This window comes from Pan troglodytes, chromosome 10 (genome assembly GCF_028858775.2).
Source record: "Pan troglodytes isolate AG18354 chromosome 10, NHGRI_mPanTro3-v2.0_pri, whole genome shotgun sequence".
NCBI classification, from domain to species: domain Eukaryota; kingdom Metazoa; phylum Chordata; class Mammalia; order Primates; family Hominidae; genus Pan; species Pan troglodytes.
This window is the reverse complement of record NC_072408.2, coordinates 113,436,991-113,461,022: the sequence shown is the minus strand read 5'-3', so window position 1 is coordinate 113,461,022 and position 24,032 is coordinate 113,436,991. Positions and strand designations below refer to the sequence as shown.

The window sequence follows — 24,032 nt, the reverse complement described above, 5'->3', positions numbered from 1 at the left end:
TTCAGGTCCAGTATGAATGAAAATCAGCCTGGGAGGTTAGCCTGGACCCCTAACTGCCATTCACGGCATTGTTTCTCTATAAAAGTGAGTTCAGAGGTCCAAATAACCAGCTCGCGTACAAACTTGTAGGGGCCATCTGAATAAGACAGCTTTCTCAAACTGGGGTCTCACAGACATGCTTTGTTTTGGCCTGAACAGTGTTGGCCCAATTTTTAAAATTCAGGACATTGCACATAAGAATCTGGATTTCTGGCTTCTTTTGAAAAAGCTGAGATCTGGCAACACTGGACCCATATTCCCGCACGACAACAATTGGCCAGAGCTACATGTGCCCTGAAGTTGGCCAGAGTCCTCACTCCTCCCTATTTCTTTGTACCCTGTCTATTTTCTGTTCCTTGTCTGGCTCCTGTAGGCACTTGTGTTGGCATAAGACATGATCTATGTCCTAGTTAACTTTGCAGTCTATTTGGGGAGACATATGCACAAGAAATAATATTTAATTACTATAAACTCCTGACCATAGGTACAGCTGAAGGTGGGAAAACGGAGAGATTGATGTGTAGATGAGAGTAGATAATTAAAGTTTCATAGAAGAGTTGGGTTTAGGATTGTGTAACAACAACAGTTAGCATCTGTTGAGCTCTTACTAGGTGCTGGGCACTGGGTATCCATGGTCTCATTTGACCTCACAATAACCGTATGGCATGAGGTAGGTATTTATACATATGTTTCAGGATAGGAATCTGAGGCTCAGAGGGTGTAACTCATTTGCCCAGTCATGCAGTTAGTAAATAGGAGGGTTTGTCTCACTCCAAATCTCTCTGGTATTCTGCCACGGTAGTTGGGGGAGGGAGGGAGGTTCCAGGCAAGTAGAACAGCAAGGATGGGAGACAGTGCCATGTGCTTTTAATGATGGAGATGCTGATCTGAGTAAAGAGAGAAGGAAAGGGTATCTAAAGGGAAGAACTATGGGAGGTGGAGGGAGTCTTTAAATGCCACACAAATGGATATGATTTGGCTTAAGAATTTAGCACCCACTTGGAGTTGAAGAGTTACTATAAAAATGTTATTTTAGAAGAAGGTGGTAGAATTGTACTCAGGAGGACTGAAAGAAACAAAGACTCAAAGGAGTCGGGAAGACCTGAGTGCTTCCGGGATGCTATAGGAATAATAATGATGATAATAATAATAATATCATCAGTAACAACAATAACTGACATTAATTTAAAGCTTAATACGTTCTATTTGCCAGGAATGGCTTGAGTATAATAAAAGAATGTCAAACAACAAAACAACAACGAAACACCTGTCTCATAGGTATCATCTTAGACTTTTTTTTTTTCTTTTGAGACAGAGTTTCGCTCTGTCACCCAGGCTGGAGTGAAATGGCGACATCTCGGCTCACCGCAACCTCCGCCTCCCCGGTTCAAGCAATTCTCCTGCCTCAGTTTCCTGAGTAGCTGGGACTACAGGTGTCCCACACCTGGCTAATTTTTGTATTTTTAGTAAAGATGGGGTTTCTCCATGTTGGCCAGGCTGGTCTCGAACTCCTGACCTCAAGTGATCCTCCCGCCTCAGCCTCCCAAAGTGCTGGGATTACAGGCATGAGCCACAGCGCCTGGCCATCTTTGACTTTTGAGAGTTCCATTAAGCAATTTTTAAGAGATTTGACTTCAACACTTGTAGTGGAACATTTTCCAGTCTCATGCATACACATGAACAATTTGGGCAACTGCAATTTTGTGTATGACAAGCTGTGGGGAAGATAAAAGTATCCCTTTTTGCTTATTTTTGCTAATGGCTTCCTAGAATTTATTTTGGCTAAAAAAAAATCCATGAACACACTAAACAAATGTGCATTTCAAACCATTCAGAATTCATCTTGCATATGATTATTTAAATTGATAGAAATCCTTTAAAACCAATTAGATTTTTTTAAGCATGGGAGTGGCATGATCAATGCATTCTTTGGAAAGTTTGCTCTGTACCTCTAGGGGAGGTGGCCCAGGAGGACGATCAAAGCCTGGCACATAGTGGCTGATTAATTAGGACTTGTTGAATGAATGAATGAACACAGGAGACCAATTAGGAGCTACTATAATAGTTCTGGCAGGAAATGATGGGGCATGAACTGAAGCAATGGTTGTGGGGGCAGAGGTAACACTTAGGGTGTGGGCCTCATGCTGCCAGATGTGAGGAGGACAGGAGTAACCAAGCAAACCCTCAGGTTCCTAACTGGGCAGAATGGATGAATGGGGGGCTCCATTCTCCACGATCAGAAATGCAGAAGGAGAGGACAGTTAAGGGTGAAAATCATGCTTTCAAATGCAGCGTTAAACAGCATGAGTTTCTAAGTAAGTTACTTTATTTAAGCTCCTTGTGCCTCAGTTTCCATTTGCTGTTCTGGTGGCTTGTGTGCTCACTAAATCTGGCCAAGAGGTCAAGATTAAAATACAAGATCATGGTTAAGAAACATCACATCAAATGAACCCATAGCAGCAACAAACTATTCAAATCAGATGGGTGTAAGTCATGGTTCACACAGGCTGAGCTAATTAAACAGTTACCTGTCAAAGGCCAGAGCCTCCTAAATTACTACATTTCAGCCCACGTTTTGTTCCTGTTTCCGGAGCTTCTGAGCCTCAAAGTAACTAGGTGGCTTATAACTACGAAGCATTTTAATAAGCTCTATGAACAAATGGATGTAATTGGCATGGAAGGGCCCCTTTGATGCTTGATAAGTTTCTACAGGAATAGCATCATGACACCTTTGCCCAAAACCAGAGGTTCCGCCTATCTACTAAAGTTGCTAATTGGAATGTCCACTTCCCTGACCAAGGCATGGCAGAAAGAAAGGCAGTTAATTATTCTTCTTCATATCTGATGAAATTTTCTCGTTTCCTCCTCTCTTTTAGAGGACATCATTAGTCTGACATGGTGAACAATGCTCCATTATACCTGGGTTTTTTTTAATGATCACAAAAAAATTCCCACTTCTTCCATTTTCCTTATCTTCTATTTAACAACTTGATTATATTTGAATTGAGCCTATCCTATTATGGAGAGATAATGAGCTCAGTCTGCTAGCTCACATGAGTCATTATCTGAGTTATATATTTTTGAGAAGACTTCCTCACAGGGTTTCAGCATGTGGGCTCCTAAGGCACATGGAGGAAGCTTTGTATCAGCACTTTACAATGAAAAGCAAATGTTTCGGCACCTGGCATCATTTCCCACTGTCCTCATTTTAAACCTGTGATTTCTTATATGTATACGCAGAGATCTTTTAAACTGATTAGATGTTTTATAGCATGGGGGCAGCATGATCGATGTATTCTTAGTAAAGGTCGCTCTGCATCAGTTCAAAGCGCCCACTTCTCAAGTTCTTGAACACATGTCAAGAACCGAAACTTTTTCATTCTCTTTTACCAAAAAAAAAAAAAAAAAAAAACCCCACAGGATTTTTTTTTTTTTTTTTACAGAAAGCCCAGACTTTACAAGACAACAGGATTTTTTAAAATATTAACTATTTTAACTTATCACTGAAGTTGTCACAGAGATCTGAGACTGTAAACTATGTAGAAAAAAAAACACCCTTGCTAAGCAATCAGGACAAGACAGTAGTCTACACCCGTCAACGGCTCCCTGTTCCCTCTCCACAAAAGTCTGGATTCCTGACCGTGGCATCCAAGGCCCCTGGCTCCTTTTCCGTCCTGCTTTCCCACACGTATACCTCTTTCCAGCCAACTGGATTGTTTCCTGCTCCTGAGACACACCTTGTCACCTTCCACCCACACACACGATCCATCACCTTCCTACCGCAGGGGATGACCTCCCCCACCGTGTTCCACGCATCAAGGTGCAACTCACATTTCTCTTCCATGGAACTATGTTCAGTGCACACTCTACCCCATCTGCTAACCACTTCTTCATCCTTTCCTCCCTGCCAAATTCATTTATTCATTCAATAACATGTAGAGTGCTGCAGTGGTCTAAATGCCAGCTGCTGTTATGTCTGTAGGAAAAGCCACATCCTCTGCTTGTAAAGCTCTCACTACTTCCCAGGGATGGCCATGGTTCCTCATAGCTTATGGCTCAAATAGCTTCATCAGGAGCCAGCACTGGTTTTAGAGTTTGAGATCACTGACTTTGAATCCTGCCTCCACCACTTACAAGCATATAGCCTGGGGCACGTTACTTGAACTCTCTCACTTCCTTCATCTGTAAAATGAGAGAAACTGTACCATCTCCCAAGCTTGCTGTGAGGACTAGACAAGAATCCATGCACAGCCTGAGGCCCTTTATTGTGGGGGACACTCAATAAAGAGTAATGATTAGCATTATTTTACAATATTGTGGAATATTCAGGTAATGTTTTGTATCTTAAACTGAAAGTCCTTTGAGGGCAGGGATCAAACCAAATTCCTATTGATGTTAACATAGTTCCTAACACTGTGTCCTGAACACAGTCAGTAAACACTGCAGGAGGAAGGAGGGGAAAGGAGGAAAGGCCAATAAGAAGGAAGGCAGTCTTTTGCACAGGTCAAGGGATTCTGGTATTTTATTAATCTTAATATCTGGGTAGTTAAAGGAAAAGCATGGTTAATATTAATATATTTGATTTATATTTTCAAGTGCCTACCCTGCGCTAGGGATGTTCATATTGGCTATCACTACCCCCACAGGATGAGTAAACACTATGCCCTAGGACATAGAGGAAGAAATGGAGGGCCAAGGAAGTAAAGTGGCTTGTCCACAGCGACTCCGCTGGGAAAAGCTAGGCTTAAAAAGTATGAACTCAGGTATGATGCCTCTAAAGTTCTCACTATGTGCCAGAGACTGACATTCATTTGGTTAGTCAGAATACATTTTTTGAGCACCTACTATATGCCAGGCACTGTAGAATACAGCCATGAACAAGAAGATGCTACTCTTGCCCCAGCCTTTAAGAAACTGACAGTTTACCAGAAGGAAGATGGGAGCTAGGGAGATAACACCACCAGACAGCAAATGAATAGAAAACAGTGGGCTTTGGCTCATACAGGCTCTGGTTAGGACTGAGGCTAAGTCTAGAAAACTCCAAAGCAAAATAAAACAAACAAAAAAACAATCTATTTCATTACACAACTGTTAAGCCATGCTTTGCTGCCAAGTAGACGAGCCAATCAGAAACATGCATTTGTGTGGACACTGACATTTCTCAGGGGACTTCAGCTGACCCAGCTTCCTTGTTGTTGAGGATTTCCCTGGGGAGTCAGGAATGTCCCCCTCTTTGTGTAGAAAGAGACTACCTTGGTTTCCTCCTCTTTAAATACAGGTAGCTGTCCTGCCTTCTCTACAGGATTTTCATGAGGATTAGGTGTGCTCAGCAGTGACATCACCTGACAAGCCTGGCACCCCACGGGTGATTGCTGAACCTGTAGGTTTGGCTGATGTGGGGCAATGGACTGAATCAGAGATTTATTCCTGCCATTGTAATGTCTAAACTGGACCAGAACAGTAGTCATCCAATTCCTACGCTGGGTTTGACCTACAACCTACTGAATTAGTGTTCTAGTAAGGCCTGGGCTTAGGTAGCTTCTGGAATCTCTCAGCTCAGTTTTTGGTTATTCAAGTCCCCTCTTTTTTTTTTTTTTTTTTTGGATAAAACTAGGCAATGTATTAAGCACAGTGTTGCAATTTCCATTCGGTTCCGAATGCTTCTTTTGGGGCCTAGGCTACAGGTTTGCAGCCCAGAGCTCTGGTTGTCCTGGACAGTAGCTGAGGTGATTTTGGCACCATCCCCTACCAGAAGCTACCTCCTCAGTGGTCCCTTTCCACCTATACCCAGTACTCTACTCATCTCTACTGCACTTTGCCATTATGAATAAGGCCCTGCAGAACATCTTCATATGTGCCCCCTTACACACCTGTGTGGGAGTGTTTCTCCCTGCCAGCATCAAGAAGCACAGCTGCTGGCTACATGTGCTTCAAATGCTAATGGATTGCAAAATTGCCCATCAAATGGCTTTACCATTTGACACATTTACCCACAGCACAAAATACTTTTCTTTAAAAAAAGTTGTGGTTCCACAACACAGCATCTCATTCCCCGAGAAATTTCTGCCCTTGGCATTGGGTTGTCCAGCTTAACTGACCTTTCTCCATCTGTAGCTGAGGTCATCCGGAGGGACACAGTCACATCTAGTGGCATTATCTATCAACACTGGTTGTGTTCAGAGCTAAAAGTGTTCAGCCTCCCTTTTTAGAACCATGTTACCTAACTCACATTATGAAAGCAATGTTCTGTCACTGTTGAGTAAGAATCAAGTCACAAACGGGTGCAAAATGTCAGTTATCGGTTACATCCAATGAGTCTGGTCTAGCAGCTGTGATCTGGTCTAAAATGTCAATGTATTTCTTCTTTGGAACAGTGCCAAACCCAATGTCTTACCTATGACCTTCCAGAACATTCTAAAGAGAAATTCTAAATTTCTTTTGTTTCATATTAATTTGGAATATTGACAGCTTGTCAACCACCCAAGTCCTCAATTTAATTTTTTTCAAAAGAAAGGAAAATCTCCCCCCAATCCCCCCCGAAAGTGACAATTCGATCTTCTGTCCTCCTTTTTGGAAGAGCCTCATTTCTTCGGTAAATTGCTGGAAGGGAAAACGTCCCCACCCAGAAGGCGTACAAGGAGCTCTGGGTAAGGGCGGCAAGGGTGGCAGGCGAGGGCGGGGCACGGAGGGGGCATGTGTTGGCAGCAAGTAGGCCGGGACTGCGGAACAGGCTGCTTTCCATTTCGAAATTCTCTGCATGAATAGAGGTTATTGTGCGGCCGGGATTCCAGCAGCGCTCACCATCCCCAGTGAGTTGGGATTTACTAACCCTCGTGACCGAGGATGCTGGAAAGTGTTTGGCAGAAGGCATTTGACAATATTTGCCTGTTTTCTGCTGGGAGTTGCCTCCAGATCACGTGTCCCCAATTATTTTAGGCTGCTTGGCTGCTGTATTATTTGTTCTTAGAGCGGTGTTATTTGTTCTAGGGGGAGGGGGAGGGGGTTTGTGGCAAGGAAGGGGAAGAAGGAGAAGCAAATAGCTCCTAACCCAATTCCAATAACAAGTCAAATGTCCCAGGAGAGCTCGACACTGTCAGGCGGGTGGCGGGCGCCTTAGTGGTGCGGCCAGTGTCCTTTCCTGGGCCTGCCCTCCTCTCTGTCCTCAGGGGCTGGCCACTGCCGCTGGAGAGAGGGCACAGCATGAAGGACATAAATGCCTCAGAGAATGAGATGCTTGTCCTAGCATTAGGTTCCTGTTTTGTTTTGTAAGTATTTTGCACTGCAGATGAAGATATAAAATGGTAAAGCCATTTGATGGGTAATTTTGCAATCCCATCAACACTTTAAGTGTTAATGGAGCAATTCTGCTTCTTGATACAGACATGAAGAAACACTCCCACGGTGTCCAAGGGGGCACACACGAAGATGTTCCGTGAGGCCCTACTTGTAATGGCAAAGATGAGATTTGAACAAAACTTAAATGTTCATCAAAAGGGAAGTGGCGCCGGGTGGGGTGGCTCATGCCTGTAATCCCAACACTTTGGGAGGCTGAGGCCGGTGGATCACTTGAGGTCAGGAGTTCAAAACCAGCCTGGCCAACATGGTAAAACCCCATCTCTACCAAAATACAAAAATTAGCTGGATGTGGCGGTGCGCGCCTGTAATCCCAGCTTCTTAGAAGGCTGAGGCAGGAGAATTGCTTGAACCTGGGAGGTGGAAGTTGCAGTGAGCCGAGATCACACCATTGCACTCCAGCCTGAGTGACAGAGCAAGGCTCTGTCTCAAAAAAAAAAAAAAAAGGGAAATGGCAACATTAATTCTGCCATTGTCTTATGCTGAACACTGAGCTGCAGTTAAAATGAGGTTGTTCTTTATGAACCATGAGTGTAGCTTCAGGACATTCTACTAAGGAAGAAAGCAAGTAGTGGATCAATACAGCATAACAGGTTGCGGGTCAATATTTTTAGTGTAATACATCTGCATGCTTTTTATAAAGGAGACAATGCTAAATTAAAAACCATACTTCAGAAACTTCTACAGATACATATGTGTGCAAATTCATAGGGAAGGGTCTGTAATACATATCTACACATATGCATACACACAAGTGCACACATGCACACACATGTCTCACTGAATAGGGTTGCTTTTGAGGAGAAGGCAAAGAACTACAAGGAGAAATGGACTGGAGTCTTACCTATAATGTTTTTAATTTTTTAACAAGGAAATGTATTTCTTGTGTAAACAAAATAAAAGTAAAGCAAAAATATATTTATTAAATTTACTTATATCCTGGGTTTTTTTTTAAGCTAGCAAAAGAAGAAGAAAATTAGACAAAGGAAAGAAGTGATTGCAAAAGTATGTAAGCATCAGATTTAGCTCTCAACCCCACGGCAGCCACAGCAAAAAGGGGACACGTTGTAAATCATGTCACTTTTCCTTGTAAAATGGAGGGTGCATCCACTCTCTTTTGAGAGAGAAAGTTTTTATACTGAAACCATATTTTTAAAAAGATGATACATGTGCAGCTTTACGTAGGAGGTCACATGTTCTCCACACCGTTTTAAGCATGACTGTTCCTATCTAAGTTTAATGTCCTACTTTCTTTTCCCTACTGCTTATGTAGCCTCTCCCCTGCCTGCCTCTCCCACCTCATCTTGTGTCACTCTCCTCCATGTGTGCTATGCTCCAACCACATGGGCCACCTTCTCGTTGGTCCTTCAGCAAGCTCAGCCTGCTCCCATCCCGGGAAGGAGTGGTGGACGCTGAGTGTGCCCAGACTGCCCTGAGGCACTGAGACATTGTTCCCCCTACTGGGAGGCTGAATCATTCCAAGGAGTGATCCTCAGCAAAACATGAAGGCAACTGCCTCTCCCAAGTTACACCCCCACCCTGGGGGCAGCCTGTATTCAGTGATGGACAATGGGGTTGGGGGATAAAGGTCTGGATCCGTTGCTTTGATTCAGATCATTTTTAACTGGCCATCTCCACCTCAGAACTTCCTGTAGGATTGGCTGAAGCCTCTGTGATAACCTCTTCACTGCCTAACACCCCCTCTGTCTATTCCAGCATCCCTCACACCCATATGGGCATGGAGGCTGGGTGCATGCCCTAATAAACCACCTGTATGCACAACTCTGCTCAATCTGGAGAGGTCACCTGCAACAGTGGGGCCTTTGTAGAAGCTGTTCTCTCCACCTGGAACATTCCCCTGTCCCTGGTTTTCACACTGTCATGGTGTCATACATGTATCCACTGAAATATCACCTTCTCAGAGAAACTTGCCCTTACTGCTCAACCTGAAATAGCCTCTCAGACACTATCGTATTAGCCAAGTTGAAGTCTCTGCACAGCACTTCTCACTATGTAATATATTACTTGTTTATCTATCAATCATTAGTTGTTTTTTTAAATAGAGACAGGGTCTTGCTCTGTCACCCAGGCTTGAGTACAGTGGCACAATCAGGCCACTACAGTCTTGAACTCCAAGGCTCAAGCGATACTCCTGTCTCAGCCTCCAGAGTAGGTAAGACTGCAGGCTTATGCCACCATGCCCAGCTAAGTTTTTTGTATTTTGCAGAGACAGGGTCTCACTATGTTGCCCAGGCTAGTCTTGAGCATCTGGCTTCAAGCGATCCTCCCACTTCAGCCTCTCAAAGTGCTGGGATTACAGGCGTGAGCCACTGTGCCCTGAGTGTCATTAGTTTAATGACATATATATACGGGCACGGTAGCTCACGCCTGTAATCCTAGCACTTTGAGAGGCTGAGGAAGGTAGATCACATGAGGTCCAGAGTTCGAGACCAGCCTGACCAACACGGAGAAACCCTGTCTCTACTAAAAATAAAATATTAGCCAGGTATGGTGGTGCATGCCTGTAATCCCAGCTACTCGGCAGGCTGAAGCAGGAGAATCACTTGAACCCAAGAGGCGGAGGTTACAGTGAACCGAGCTCACGCCATTGCACTCCAGCCTGGGCAACAAGAGCAAAACTCCATCTCAAAAAATAGATATAGATATAGATATAGATATTTCCCCTTTTTCCCCCGTCATCAGCTCCTCTTCTTGGTCCACCTTATCCACCATTGCATTTCCAGAGCCTAGAACAAGGAACTAGCAAATACCAGGTGCTCAGTAAACATTATTGAATTAGTTAATGACTGAAATTCTATCTTAAACATATAATATAAAGATAATTAGAGCAAACGTTAATGTTCTTTGAACAACTTGATGTCTTTTGATAAGAATAGGCGAATATGTACAAATTCTCAAATTTGGTTTGGCTTTGAAAATAGACTTATCATTAAAAAAAATTCACTGTCTGACCTTGTGACTTGGAGGGTGAAATTTCTTCTGGAATGATCTATGTGACCCTTTATTTAGAAAAACAGATATTTTGTGCAGAATTAGGTACCATAGAAGGAGAACTGGCTGTGTCTATGCCAGGGAGGAGACGGGGCCTGCTCCAGGTGGTCCCTGTGGGTCTCAGAAGGAAGGAGTGTGCTGAGGGAAGGACTGAGCCCCACCCCATGCCAGGTGCTGTTCAAGCACCTTCTATAGAACAACTCATTTCATCTTCATGACTACCCTATGAGCTAGACACTATTGCTATCCCCATTTTACAGGTGAGTAGACTGAAGCACAGAGAGGTTAAGGACCTTGCCCAAGATTTCACAGCTTGTAAGTGGCAGAGCTGGGAGTTAAGCCGTGACAGTTTGATTTCAGAGACCGCACCATTTACAGCCTCACTGCTCCCAGGCAGATGTCCTGGAATCCCAGAAAAATAGATGTGAACAAAGTGATTTTCTTCTAGTTCCTTTCAAATTTTTTACTCTGAAACATATGACATGTTCAGGTTATTAAAGCAAGAATGTTTGTTGGCCGGGCGTGGTGGCTTACACCTGTAATCCCACCACTTTGACAGGCCAAGGCGGGAGGGTCACCTGAGGTCAGGAGTTCAAAACCAGCCTAGCCAACATGGTGAAACCCTGTCTCTACAAAAAGCACAAAAATTAGCCGGGCGTGTTGGCAGGCACCTGTGATCCCAGCTAGTAGGGAGGCTGAGGTAAGAGGATCACTTGAACCCAGAAGGTGGAGGTTGCAGTGAGCCAAAATCACGCCACAGCACTCCAGCCTGGGTGACAGAGTGAGACTCCACCTCAAAAAAAAAAAAAAAAAAAAAAAAAGTCTGTCAATTCCATGCATGTCTAGAAACTCCCACTCCCAAAGTCCTTTACATCGATGCCTCATTCGATGTCTTGGCACTATGGGAACTTGCACGGCCATAATACTTAGAGAAGGGTGAAGGGGGAGATTTGATCTGATACATAAAGTAGAATTTTAAATAAAGCAAAAAGCAGCAAATGCAATGAGAAAAAGTCTATAGGAACAAATGATGGAAAGAGGCCGAAAGGCTGGAAATAGAGCTCTTGAAAACAACCTTTGCTATTCTTGAAGCAAAACAAGCTGACTGCTGAGGCTCTTGTTAGAGAAGATTGAGTCACGTTCCTGAATGCTTTCTCCCAGTGTTGTTTTCCTCTCACCTCTGGATGGATTAGACTACAGAATCTAATACGATTTGCTCATTAAAGCCCATCTGCTTCCTTTTCTGATCTGTTCTCTCTTCTCTATCCTTCCTGATGTTTCTTTTCCTTTCTTCGCAAGCATGAGCTTTGCAGTTAAAGAGACCCAGCCACTTCCTGCCTCTGCCACTGATTGGCTGTGTGGCTATTCAGGCAAATGGTTTAACTGGTTCAGCTTTATTTTCCTCATCAGTTAAATGGGCACAACAATAGCAACTCCACAGAATTGTGAGAACGAAATGAGGCATATATATAAAGTGCCTAGCCTGGAGGGGTGCACATAATGGATTTTAGTTCCTTTCTTTTCGCCATTTCTCTTTCCTTCCCCGTCATTGCTTAATTCCTTCATATTGCTGGGCTGCACTGCTAGGGGAATAATCGCCTTCAATGGCCAAGATTCTCCATAGGGTGAATCTCAGGCATAGAGAGCTCTAGTGTTCAAAGCTACAACATAATTTCCAAATAAAGCTTTTAGAGGAGAATTTATGTGTAAATATCAAACACAAGTGCAACCACTTAAACATTATTAAATATTTCATCAAGCCCAGGAATGCCAAATATTAAAGAGAAAGGCATTCTAGTAGATTACTCTTGTTAGTGTTATTAATGTTAAAATAATTATATACAGTTGTAATTCATTATGAATTAAGGGTTCATTGGTAAGAGTCAACAGACCTCTGTTTTTATTATAAATTGTAATAATGGATTCTATTAAAATCAATTAATAATACCCATGGGGAATCCAGTCCTTGCCAGGGTTTGGATAACAGAAAAAACATCTACCCTAAAATAAAATACAAAAATTCCAATCTCCAGGCTAGATCTAAGGCTAGTTGAGCATTTTACATATACTGCAAATTAAATAGATTTCATGTTGTGGAATGTCAAGTTATCATGACAATGTTAAAATATCCAAGTGATATCCTATCCTATAGACAAGAAGATATGAGCATCCTCTGAAGACAGAACTTGCTAAAAATGGAAACTTACCATTGCAGAGTAGCAGGAGTGGAGTGGGGCTTGGATGCTCTATTATTTTCTTTTTCCTCATCTGTTAAAGGAAAGAAAAAGAAGCTAACTTCAGTAGGAAACAGTAGGAAAAAGTAAAAGTCCTCTCGACTCTCCCAAGTTTCAAAAGACTATGTTTCTTTGAAATGTTGATGCTTTGAAACAATATTTTGGCTTTTCCAACATGTTAGACTCATCATACTTTAATACTAAAAAGGGGAAATTGACTTTTATTTTAAAACTCTTATGTCAATTTTGTTTTTATTTGACACAATGTGTTAGAGTTTAAAGAGCATTTCCCTTTATCACTGAGCAATGTGATCACACTCATCCACTTAATATTTTCCTAACTGAAGCAGGACAGACTACAATTTCAACCCTAAAAACACAGGGACCTCACTCACTGCTATGGACTGAATATTTGTGACCCTCCCAAAATTTGTGTGTTGAAACCTAATCCCCCAGATGATGATGATATTTGAAGGTGGGGCCTTTAGGAAGTCATCAGTCATGAGTCTTATGAATGAAATTAGTGTCTTTATGAAAGAGACCCCAGAGAGCTCCCCCATACCACTTTCTCCCCTCTGAGAAGACAGAGAAGATAGTGAGAAGATAGCCATCTATGAACCAGGAAGTCGGCCCTCACCACACCCAAATCTGCTATTGCCTTGATCTTGGACTTCCCAGCCTCCAGAACTGGGAGAATGAATCTCTGTTAATTAATAAATCGTTGAGAATAAACAATAGAGAAATAAATCTCTGTTGTTCATAACCCACACAGTTTATGGTATTTTGTTATGAAAACCTGAACAGACTAAGCTATTCACCATTTGTTCTTTGTAACCCCAATGAAGCAGAGCCTTAATGTAGGGTAGGGAAAGTGTAAGTGTTCAGAAGAATCAGGTTAGAAATGCAATGGAGCAGGGTTTAGCACATATTTTCTGTAAAGGACCTGATAGTAAATATTTTAGGGTTTGTGCACCAATAGTAAAAATCAAGAATATTATGTAGAATTTATATGACAGGAGAGAAAACAAGTTTCCATGAAATATTTATTAATAAAATTCAATGTAAGGCCAGGCACAGTGGCTCACATCTGTAATCCCAGCACTTTGGGAGGCCAAGGTGAGTGGATCACTTGAGGTCAGGAGTTCAAGACCAGCCTGGCTAACATGGTGAAACCCCATCTGTACTAAAAATACAAAAATTAGCCAGGAGTGGTGGCATGCACCTGTAATCTTAGATACTCAGGAGGCTGAGGCAGGAAAATCACTTGAACCTGGGAGGTGGAGGTTGCAGTGAGCCAAGATCACGCCACTGCACTCTAGTCTGGGCAACAGAGCAAGACTCAAAAAAAAAAAAAAATCCAGTGTAATAGTAATAATCGAATATAATATTTGTAATACATGTCTATTAATAAGAAGAATTAAATTAATTTTGGGGGTGTGGGTAATGTTCTTCTAATTGGGATTAAAATTAGTATTGCCTATTATTAAATAGATTGCAAAAGTTGATCTGTAAAGACCATTTTTAACTTGCAGCCCTACAAGTATCGGGCCAGCTTTAGCTCACATGACCCTGATTTGCTGATCCCTGCAATACCACAATCTGAACAACAGATTAATTTTTAGCATATCTAAAAAGAATTTGTCACAATTTCATCATGGATTTACTGAGAAATACATATAATCAGTCTCTTATCCAATTCCTAATAAAGATTATTGATAGGAACAGTCAACATAAAATTCCCTGATCCACAAAATTTGGCCCAAGATAATTAGGACAAATAACAGTCTCAAGAAGAAAACTAATAATGTCAAAGCCTACAAATATTATCAATAAAATTTAATATAGACATTAAAAAATCAATGAACTCAATCTGTGGCATAAAATTTATATGGAAAATAATTGGTATCTATGAAAATAGTTTAAAACAAAAATGAAAATGAAAAAAATGAAAATGTCATGATGTATAGAAAAATTTTTCTAAAATTAAATTAGCTCATCAAAGCTGAATCTAGAAAATATCTTCTTGATGAAAATTTATCAATATTGGTGTAATTCTGATTTAAATGTCTGCTTGTAAGCACTGTGGCAGATACTGTTGTTGCTTAATCAAAACCTACATGTACCCACCTTCTTCCTTATTTATAGAACGCCAGTTTAGAGGGGATTGTGTGTTCAAGGAGAATGACCCCCTTTCAAATCCTAGAAAGGTGAATGTTGATTCATTTACAACAATCATGGTAATTAATTTTATGTCATCTAGCCACTGATTGGATTAGGTGGAGCATGTAACATGATGCGGGCCGATCACATTTCAGGAGACGCTCTCTCTCGGGGCTTCTGGGAAAAGTATTTTTCCCTAATAAAATTGAAGGAGTGAGAGATTCTGGCCTGTTCTACTTTTGAATGTGGCTATGAGATGACACAATAACTAGATGAAAGCAGCAAACTTGGGATGGGGAGAAACGCAATCTGAGGACAAAGTCAACACCTAGGAAGGCAGAGAAAAAAAGGGAAAGCCTGGGGGCTCTGATTGTCACGTGTGGTGCCTCTGTTGAACCAACCCAAACAATGGCTGCCTCCTGTTCTATGAGATAGCACAGTTTCTTCGGTTGATAAAACCTCCTTTCATTGGGTATTCTCTTCCCTGCCACCAAAACCATTCTAACTGGTAGTTAGAACCCAAACCACACTAATGCTAAATGTTCTCAGGAACGGAATGTAAAATACATCGTAGACTCAACACTTGTTCATGATGCTTTGTCAAACTGGAGTTCTTCTAAATAGATGTTTCTCATCCTTTCCAGCCTGGAATAAATGCCACCAACTCTTTGAAGCCTTCCTTGATACTCTCTTAGTCGGGAATCAATCATTGATCCTAACTCTGTGCTTCTATAACACATTATTTGCCTGTTAGCTGCCCAGTGTAGCCACCTGGATCATTCTTTCTTTCTTTTCTTTTCTTTTCTTTTTTTTTTTGAGACAGAGTTTTGCTCTTGCCACCCAGGCTGGAGTGCAATGGCACGATCTCAGCTCACTGCAACATCGACCTCCCAGGTTCAGGTGATTCTCCTGCCTCAGCCCCGCAAGTAGCTGGGATTACAGGTGCCCACAACTACGCCTGGCTAATTTTTGTATTTTTTAGTAGAGACGGAGTTTCACCATGTTGGTCAGGTTGGTGCCAAACTCCTGACCTCAGGTGACTGGATCATTATTTCTGTATACATCCGTCCCTTCTGCTCAAGCATAAACTCAGTGAGAAGGCAGGGGTGGTATCTCAGTCATCTGCATTACCTCCTGCAGGACCTAGCATAGTGCCTTCCACTTAGTATTTAAATACTGAAGTGTGCCTTCTCCAGGCTTAAAGAACAGCACAATAAAGACATGAACATGTGGGTCTCACAAGAATGTGGGTAAGTGAACCCCTAAACACACAGAACAATACTCAACCTCTGTTGTTCACAAAGAAGTAAAAAGGAAACAAACAATGAGGCACTCCTTATATCTCTGAGGGAAAAGCAAATTTAAATAATGACAATTTTTGATGCTGGTGTATACATGGTGAAATTGACACTCTCAGAGTTCTTTATACCTGAAGGTAGTGTTAATGTTTTTAGTATGCAATTTGGCAGTAATATTGAGGGACATCTAAAATGTTCAGCTGCTTGTCCTCACAACCCAACTTCTAGAAATTATAATACTGAGCAAATAATTGAAAGGAAAGAAAAGGCTATATGAAAAACATGGGACCGGGCATGGTAGCTCACCCCTGTAATCCTAGCACTTTGGGAGGCGGAGGGGGGCAGATCACTTGAGGCCAGGAGTTTGAGACCAGCCTGCCCAACACAGTGAAACCCTGTCTCTACTAAAAATACAAAAATTAACTGGGCATCGTGGCGCACACCTGTAATCCCAGCTACTCGAGTGGCTAAGGCACAAGAGTCTCTTGAGCCTGGAAGGCGGAGGTTGCAAAGAGATCACGCCACTACACTCCAGCCTGTGTGACAGGAGTGAAACCCTGTCTCAAAAACAAACAACAATGACAAATTGTCAATTGTATTTTTTTAAACAAGAAAAACAACCAAAGTCTACCTCTACCTAGCTTGCACTGGCATGTTGTTAGTATTTTTGTCCCGCTAAAACTGGCGGGGTTTTACATTTTTGTTTCTTTAAATTTCAGCATTTTGGTCCACCTGGACAGGTTGTCAAAAGACCTAGATTCGAATAATCCTAACACTTACTGGCCAGAACTGAGCAAATCACTCAACTTACTTGAGCTTCATTTTTCCTCATTTGTAAAATGGTCATCTTCTATGGCAATTATAAGAATCCTATTAATTTGTTCAACAAATATTTATTGAATATCTTATTTGTGCCAACTAGGCACTGGGGAGAAAGAAATTAAACTCTTGCCCTTGAGTTTGGTTGGGGAAAGAGAAAGGCAGAGGAGAGAGTGGACAAATTCAGCAAGAAGTGGTAAGTGCTGTGATACAGGTAGGCACAGAGGAGTCGGCCAACCCAGACTACATGAAAAAGCAGAGCTTGTCAGAGAAGACTCCCTGGAAGAAGTGATAGGTGAGCTGTGTCCTGGAGTGAGCCAGAGATGGGCGCCAGATGGGGGGAAGGTGGGATGGAAGTCAGGAGTAGGGTGGAGAAGGTGAGAGCAGATAAAGACAAGGGGACCTGACAGATTATGTCACTTTCCCAGAAGCAAGGTGGCTGCAGCACGGGTCTCTGCTGGGTGTGGCAGAGTGGATCCAGGTGAGTATGGAACGTGATGTGATGTTTAACAATCTAATTATCCCGTTTAAGTCTTAAGACAGTCATCTCTAAATGGAGGATAATAATAATCCCTACCTCAAAAGGTTGTTGGGAGGATTAAGTGAAATGAGCTTAACAGAGGGTAAGCGTTCAAAAGCACCCTCTGCAGCCATCTGTAGGGAAAGGTTGCCCTTGGCTGTGCCTGGCCGGCCAGGAGGCTTTTGGAGCAATTCTGTCTGCTGGGATCTGCTGCTTTGGAAGATTTACAGGGGCAAAGACAATGGCATCACCAAGGACCTCACAAGGCAAACACACACCAGGGGACGTCACAGCTCCATATAGGAGACGGCACTTGAGCTGAGCCCTGAAGGGATGGTTGAGGTTTTTAAAAAATAACGTTGCTTTATATTCACAAAAGTAATGCATGTTCATCTTTTTAAAATTAAGAAAGTATGGAGAAAATATCTCAGAATCCAAGCTCCTCTCAACAGAGGGAACAACTGTTATCTTTTTATCCTATTTGCCTCATCTTTTATCGGGGTTCTTTCACACACAAGCACATGCATATCTACACTTAAAACATGTGAGGGTCATACAGTCCATCCTAGTTTGTAACCTGCCCTGTTCATTTTGAAGAGGACCCATCAGACTCTGGGAGGAGGCCACCAAGGGAGAGGGTACTCCAAGAGGCAGAAGCAGCAGGAGCAAAGGCAAGGAACTGGGACCTGGGGCCCAGGGAAGATGCCTGTGGTCCCATTGGTGGAGCCAGGGAAGCTCGCTGTTCTGGGATTCCATCGCAGTGTCTCCCACTCAAGCAATACTGCCTTTGTTATATCAGATTTTTTTCCCAACTAAACTTTGTTAGGGCCCCATTTCTGAGTATCAGTGAAGAAAAATAACTTGGCTTTGAGGACAGGCAGACATGGGTTTAAATTCCAGCATTGCCCCCAGCTGTGTGGACTTTGAGCAACTTGACTCGTCCAAGCCTGAAGGCCCTTATCTAAAAAAATGTGAGTCATAACTTATGTCACAAGGATGTTTTGAGGATTAAATATAATATGTTAAGAACTAGATACAGTTTTTTAAAATGCCATACTAATAATAGCATTCATTGGTCAAGTACTTAAGCCAGGCACTACACATCACTTTTCATATGCTACCTCATTTTATTCCTCCAAATATTGCTATGAAGAAGTTTTATACCCCCATTTTATAAATAAGGAAACAGATCTTTGGTGAGGGTGAATAATTGCATGAGGCCATGTAGCTGGTGAATGGAAACAGGACCTCACTAGGTGCTCAGCAATCCAGTGGCTACTGATAGTGTTTAGAAGAGAACTGGTCTACCCCAAAGCCAATGTGGACCCTCCAGCTCAGTCAGCAAACAGGTGCTGTCCACCTCTGCTGGCTCCTTTCCTTAGATCACTGGTGACTTTGTGCCCAGGGTCTGAATGCCCAAGCCCTTTTCTTCTAAAGTAGGAGGTGTGTCACACCCAGGCCTGACCCTCCTATTTGATGGCTCTCTATCTCAGTTCTCCTGAAGTGCTGGCTATTTATTTACTCATTCATCAGATATTTATTGAGTGTCTACTACATTCCAGCCCCATGACAGGTGCTAAAGGGTAAGAAAAAACAGACATGGTCACTGCTCTCTTGAGGCCATAAATTATCAGCCAATTAAATGTAAGTCCAAGCCAGATATGATGGCATGCACCTGTAGTGCCAGATACGGTGGCATGCACCTGTAGTCCCAGCTACTCAGGAGGCTGAGCTGGGAGGATCACTTAAGCCCAGGAGCTCCAGACCAGCCTGGGCAACATGGCAAGACCCCATTTCAAAAGTAAAGTAAAATTAAAACAAAACAAAACAAAAAGAAACCCCAAACTTTAAAATTAAGTCCTAGGCAAGAGCTGTGAAATGCAGGTCCAGGATGCTATAGCAGCACCAAGTGTGGGGTGTGAGCCTGGCTTGGGCATCTGAGGAGGAGCAGCAACCTTACCTAGAAGAAGAGAGTAGAGAGTAGGAGAACACATTTTAGGTAAATAGCCATAGTTGATAGAGACTTTAGGAACTGGTCCTGCCAAATGCCTTTTCATTTTCACTGGGAGACATGCCTTGAACCAAACAAGATTCATCCTGTAAAGTATCATTTTAGGCCAGCAGGATTCCTGGAGCCATTCGCAGGCACACCTGCAGTGCCCCCCTGACGGTCCTGCCAAGGCTGGAGAGCAGTGGTCTGCTTTAACAAAAAACTCCTGCCAAGATGCTGCCCCAGCGCCTGGTCTTCTTGCCACTCCGTTCTGCTCCCACTTGGCAGTTATGATTCCTAACATGGTGCAGAGGTCTCAGTCCAGTTTGCAGTGGTGAGCATCTCTGCTCTCCTCTCTGCATCTACCTCCTGACATAAACTCTGGGGCCAAATTTCCAGGCTCAAATCCCAGCTCCACTACTTATTAGCCACGTGACCTTGAACAACATTTTGGTTCCTCAGTTTCATTATCTGTAAAATAGGGATAATAATAGTACCAAGCACATACAGCTGTCATGAGTATTAATTGAACCACTTCCGGTTCAAAGAACTTGCTATCTAAGTGTTCCCTGCTCCTATAATGGTTATTGCTCCTCCAGAGGGACCATGTGCCTGAGGTTTGGCAAGCCCTGCAGCTGGGACAGGGTTATTCACTCTGTGCTCCCTCAGCACCCTGACTGCTCCCCAGCAAAGTCCCCATGGGAGAGTGTGGTCACTGCCCATGGATCGTTTTAATCCATTCAGGCTGCTGTAACAAAATACCATAGACTGGGTGGTTTTTAAACACAGAAATTGATTTCTCACAGTTTTGGAGGCTTGGAAGTTCAAGATGAAGGCACCAGTGATTTGGTGTCTGGTGAGGGTCTGCTTCCTGGTTCAAAGACAGCTGTCTTCTCACCCTGTGTTCACACATGGCAGAAGGGGTGAGGGAGCTCTCTGGGGCCTCTTTTATAAGGAGACACTAATCCCATTCACAAGGGCTGAGCCCTCATGACCTAACCCTTCCCCAAAGCCTCATCTCTAAATACCATCACATTGGGGGTTAGAGTTTCAACATATGAATTTGGGGGGATACAGACATTCAGTCTGCAGCACTGACCACTGGGTCTGCCTTGTTAGCTTGTAAGCTCTGCAGGGTGCAGACCTTGCTCACCGTTGTCTCCAGCACCCACATGTGGTAGGGTCGGAGGAAGCACTTGTGGAATGAGTGAATGAATAAAATGACACCACAATTAAAAGTGGAGCCTTCCCATCTGATTTCAGTAAGCATACAAAACAGCAGTACTATCGGGGAATGTTTATTGAGGACTTATATTGTGCCAGGCACTGTGCAAAGCTCTTCATGGTATGGCATTTAGTTTTCACAGCTGCCCTAGATAGTGAACAGTTTAATGCATGTGAAATATCAAATGCAGTGCCTTAGTGCTTAATCAATGTTAGGCCTAATGATTAGTATTATCCCCATTTACAGAGGAAGAAACTAAGGCTCAGAGAAGTGAAGGAATTTGTCTGAGGTCACACAGTGAGTGGCAGAGCAAAGACAAGGACCCAGGCTAGTTGATGTCAAAACCTCCCCAGACCCAAATATTTATAAGCCTCATTCTGTTTTCAAACTCATAGTACTGGACTGAAGATTTTAGAGAAGTTATTATCTGCCTCATCATTTCCTTTCTGCCTCCATGTCAAATGAATTCACATTTGGGAATCTATTCTAGAATATTTCCTGCCTGGAGTCAGTGTGGCAGAGTTTAATATTGAGGAAACACATTTCTAAATTAATTACTTCTTTTCAAATCCCAGGAAAGGTTCAAGTTTATGTGAGTCTCAAATTTCACTTCAAAGTTCTAATTCTATTTCCTTTCATTATACTGACCTGGCTGCACCTGGCCAGAACTCACCTGTTGGGAACATGGGGCTGCCAAACGTTTCATTTCCCCTCATTCGCCTCCTTTCCAGCCCCTGCAAAGGGCACCAGCTGATGAGCAGGGTGACTGGCACCCAGGCCTTTGGCAGTGGGCATCAGCCTCTGGCAGCAAACCCTTCTCCCCGTGGGAACGGGGCTAAATCCCAAACAAAACTGTGATGTTGGCAGCATTTGCTGTGAGGGGCCCACACCTGCTTCCTCTCGCCTCCTCTGGGTGAATTCCTTCATAATCTTGGAGTGAGAAAGAGGCTGTCTAACTTTGATACAAAATCACAAAGCCATAAAAGAAAAGATTGATAAATTTTACTGTATAAAAAATCCAAAATTTCTATGTGAGGGAAACAAAAACCACAACATGAGTACAAAGATAATGACTCACTCGGGAAAACTGCAATCATTCCACAGACAATGGTCTCATCTGCCCACCATAGAAAAGAGCTCCCGAAAAAATAGCAGGAAAAAGACCAAGAACCAAAAGAAAAAATGGGTGATGCATATGACGCACAGTTAATGGAAAAAATACAAATGCTCTTAAAAGGTGGAAAGATGGTCAGTTTTAATCAATAAACATAGAAATTACACCAAGATGGCATTTCTTACTTATCAGATTGGCAAAAATCCAAATCACAACCACACAACTCTGCTGTGAAGCTATGAGAAACAGGCACCCTCCGACCTTGCAGGGGGAGAGCGAACCGTGCCTCCTGGCCAGACAGTGGCTCACACCTATAATCCCAGCACTTTGGGAGGCTGAGGCAGGAGGGTCATAGTGAGACCCCGTCTCTACAAAAAATTTAAAAAATTAGCTGGAAAGACTGGGCATGGTGGCTCATGCCTGTAATTTCAGCACTTTGGGAGGCCAAGGTGGGCAAATTGCTTGAGCTCAGGAGTTTGACCAGCCTTAGCAACATGGTAAAACCCCATCTCTATAAAAAAATTAGCCAGGCATGGTGGTGCACACCTGTACTCCCAGCTATTCAGAAGGCTGAGGTAGGAGCCATCACCTGAGCCTGGGAGGTTGAGGCTGCAGTGAGCCACGATTACACCACTGCACTCCAGCCTGGGTAACAGAGCAAGACCCTATCTCAAAAACAAAAACAAAACAAAACAAAACAACAAAACAAACAAAACCCAGGGCTTCCCTGTATGGAAGGTCATTTGGCAGAATCTACTGAAATCCCACGTACCCTTTATCCAGCAGCCCCAGGTCTGTGAAATGATCCTACAGCTTTACCTGGACACATCCGAAACGATGCATACACAAGGTTATTTGTTGCAGCTTGTCTGTAGCAGCAAAAGTTTGGAAACAGCCCAGGTGTTCATCTGGGTAACTAAATTAGAATGCATCCTCACAATGGGATACTATGCAAGTATTTTTTTTAAAAGATGAAAACCAAAAAAGAATGAGGACGCTTTCTATGTTCTTACTGATATGGAACACTCTGGTTTTTATTATTAAGTGAAAAAAGCAAGTCACAGCACAGTGCATATAGTATGCCACTTTTTTGTGTTAAAAAGGTAACAAATGGCTGGGCATGGTGGCTCATGCCTGTAATTCCAGCACTTTGGGAGGCCAAGGCCGGTGGATCACTTGAGGTAAGGAACTCGAGACCAGCCTAACCAACACGGCAAGACCTTGCCTCTACAAAAACACAAAAATTAGCCAGGCATGGTGGTGCATGCCTGTAATCCTAGCTACTCAGGAGGATGAGACAGGAGAGTCACTTGAACCTCGGAGGTAGAGGCTGCAGTGAGCCGAGATGGCACCACTGCATTCCAGCCTGTGACAGAGCGAGACTCTGTCTCAAAAAAAAAAAAAAAAAAAAAAAAGGAACATATATTTGAATTTTTCATTTGCATGAGGAAATACTCGAAGAATATGTAAGTAACAAAAGTGTTAATACTAGGAAGCTGGGGTAGAGTGTTGCAGGGGGAAGTTGGAGGTGAGACCAGGACTTCTCAATGAGTACCTTTTAAAGCATTTTGATTGTTGGACCATATGGCTGTATTATCTATTCAAAACTATTCTAACTTTTAAGCATGAACAAATTAAAAAGACCCTATAGGGGAGGGGCATCCACAGGAAGAATCTACTCAAATGGATAACTGGTCCTGGAGTGACAAAAACTGGAAGCAAATTATAAACACCCATAATCTAGGGAGGCTTTATGGTCTATTTTGTTTTCCTAATATCCATATACTTACTGAGCACCTACTATGTACCAGGCCCTACTATGTTAAGTGCTGGTGAGATACAGTCAGACATAGCGCCTTCCCCTCAAGTATTTTGGCCCCATGGAGAGTGGAGGGGCCCTGGCCTGGCAGTGTGCTTGAAGCCCAGAGGAAACGGTACGTCCTTCTTCCCCAGAGGAGTGGGGAAGGTAAGCTGGAGAAGAGAGGACAGATGGACTGACACTATCTATCCGGGCAGAATGGGCAGCCCTTGATGACACTGTGGGCATGGAGGTGAGGAAGGGGAGGAGCCAAGGAGGTCATCTTAAATCACAGCCTAAACACTGGGGCCGCGCCAGTCAGCTAGCAGTCTCGAACCTGGGTTCCCAGCCAGCACTAAAACTGCAGCAGACACCCCATGGGGGCAATCCAATTCTTTGCAAGTGTCCCAGGAGGTCTCTCCTGTTGAATCCTGTCCTGGACTCTCAGCGTTGCCCTAGCTCTAGGAGCT

General features: G+C 43.1%; 1 protein-coding gene across 5 annotated transcripts in view; it reads right to left on the bottom strand.

Moving 5' to 3' along the window:
- The window catches only part of RFX4 (regulatory factor X4), a 179,653-nt gene that overhangs the window by 110,408 nt on the left and 45,213 nt on the right, over window positions 1–24,032 (bottom strand). For 4 of the 5 annotated variants that reach the window (XM_001161826.7, XM_016924105.4, XM_009426155.5 and 1 more), the window contains one exon: window positions 12,612–12,672. In XM_001161826.7, the coding sequence (XP_001161826.2) occupies window positions 12,612–12,672 (61 nt within the window). Of the gene's footprint in view, window positions 1–12,611; window positions 12,673–21,323; window positions 21,423–24,032 lie in introns of those variants that run through there. The other variant, XM_024348029.3, reaches the window with a different exon arrangement.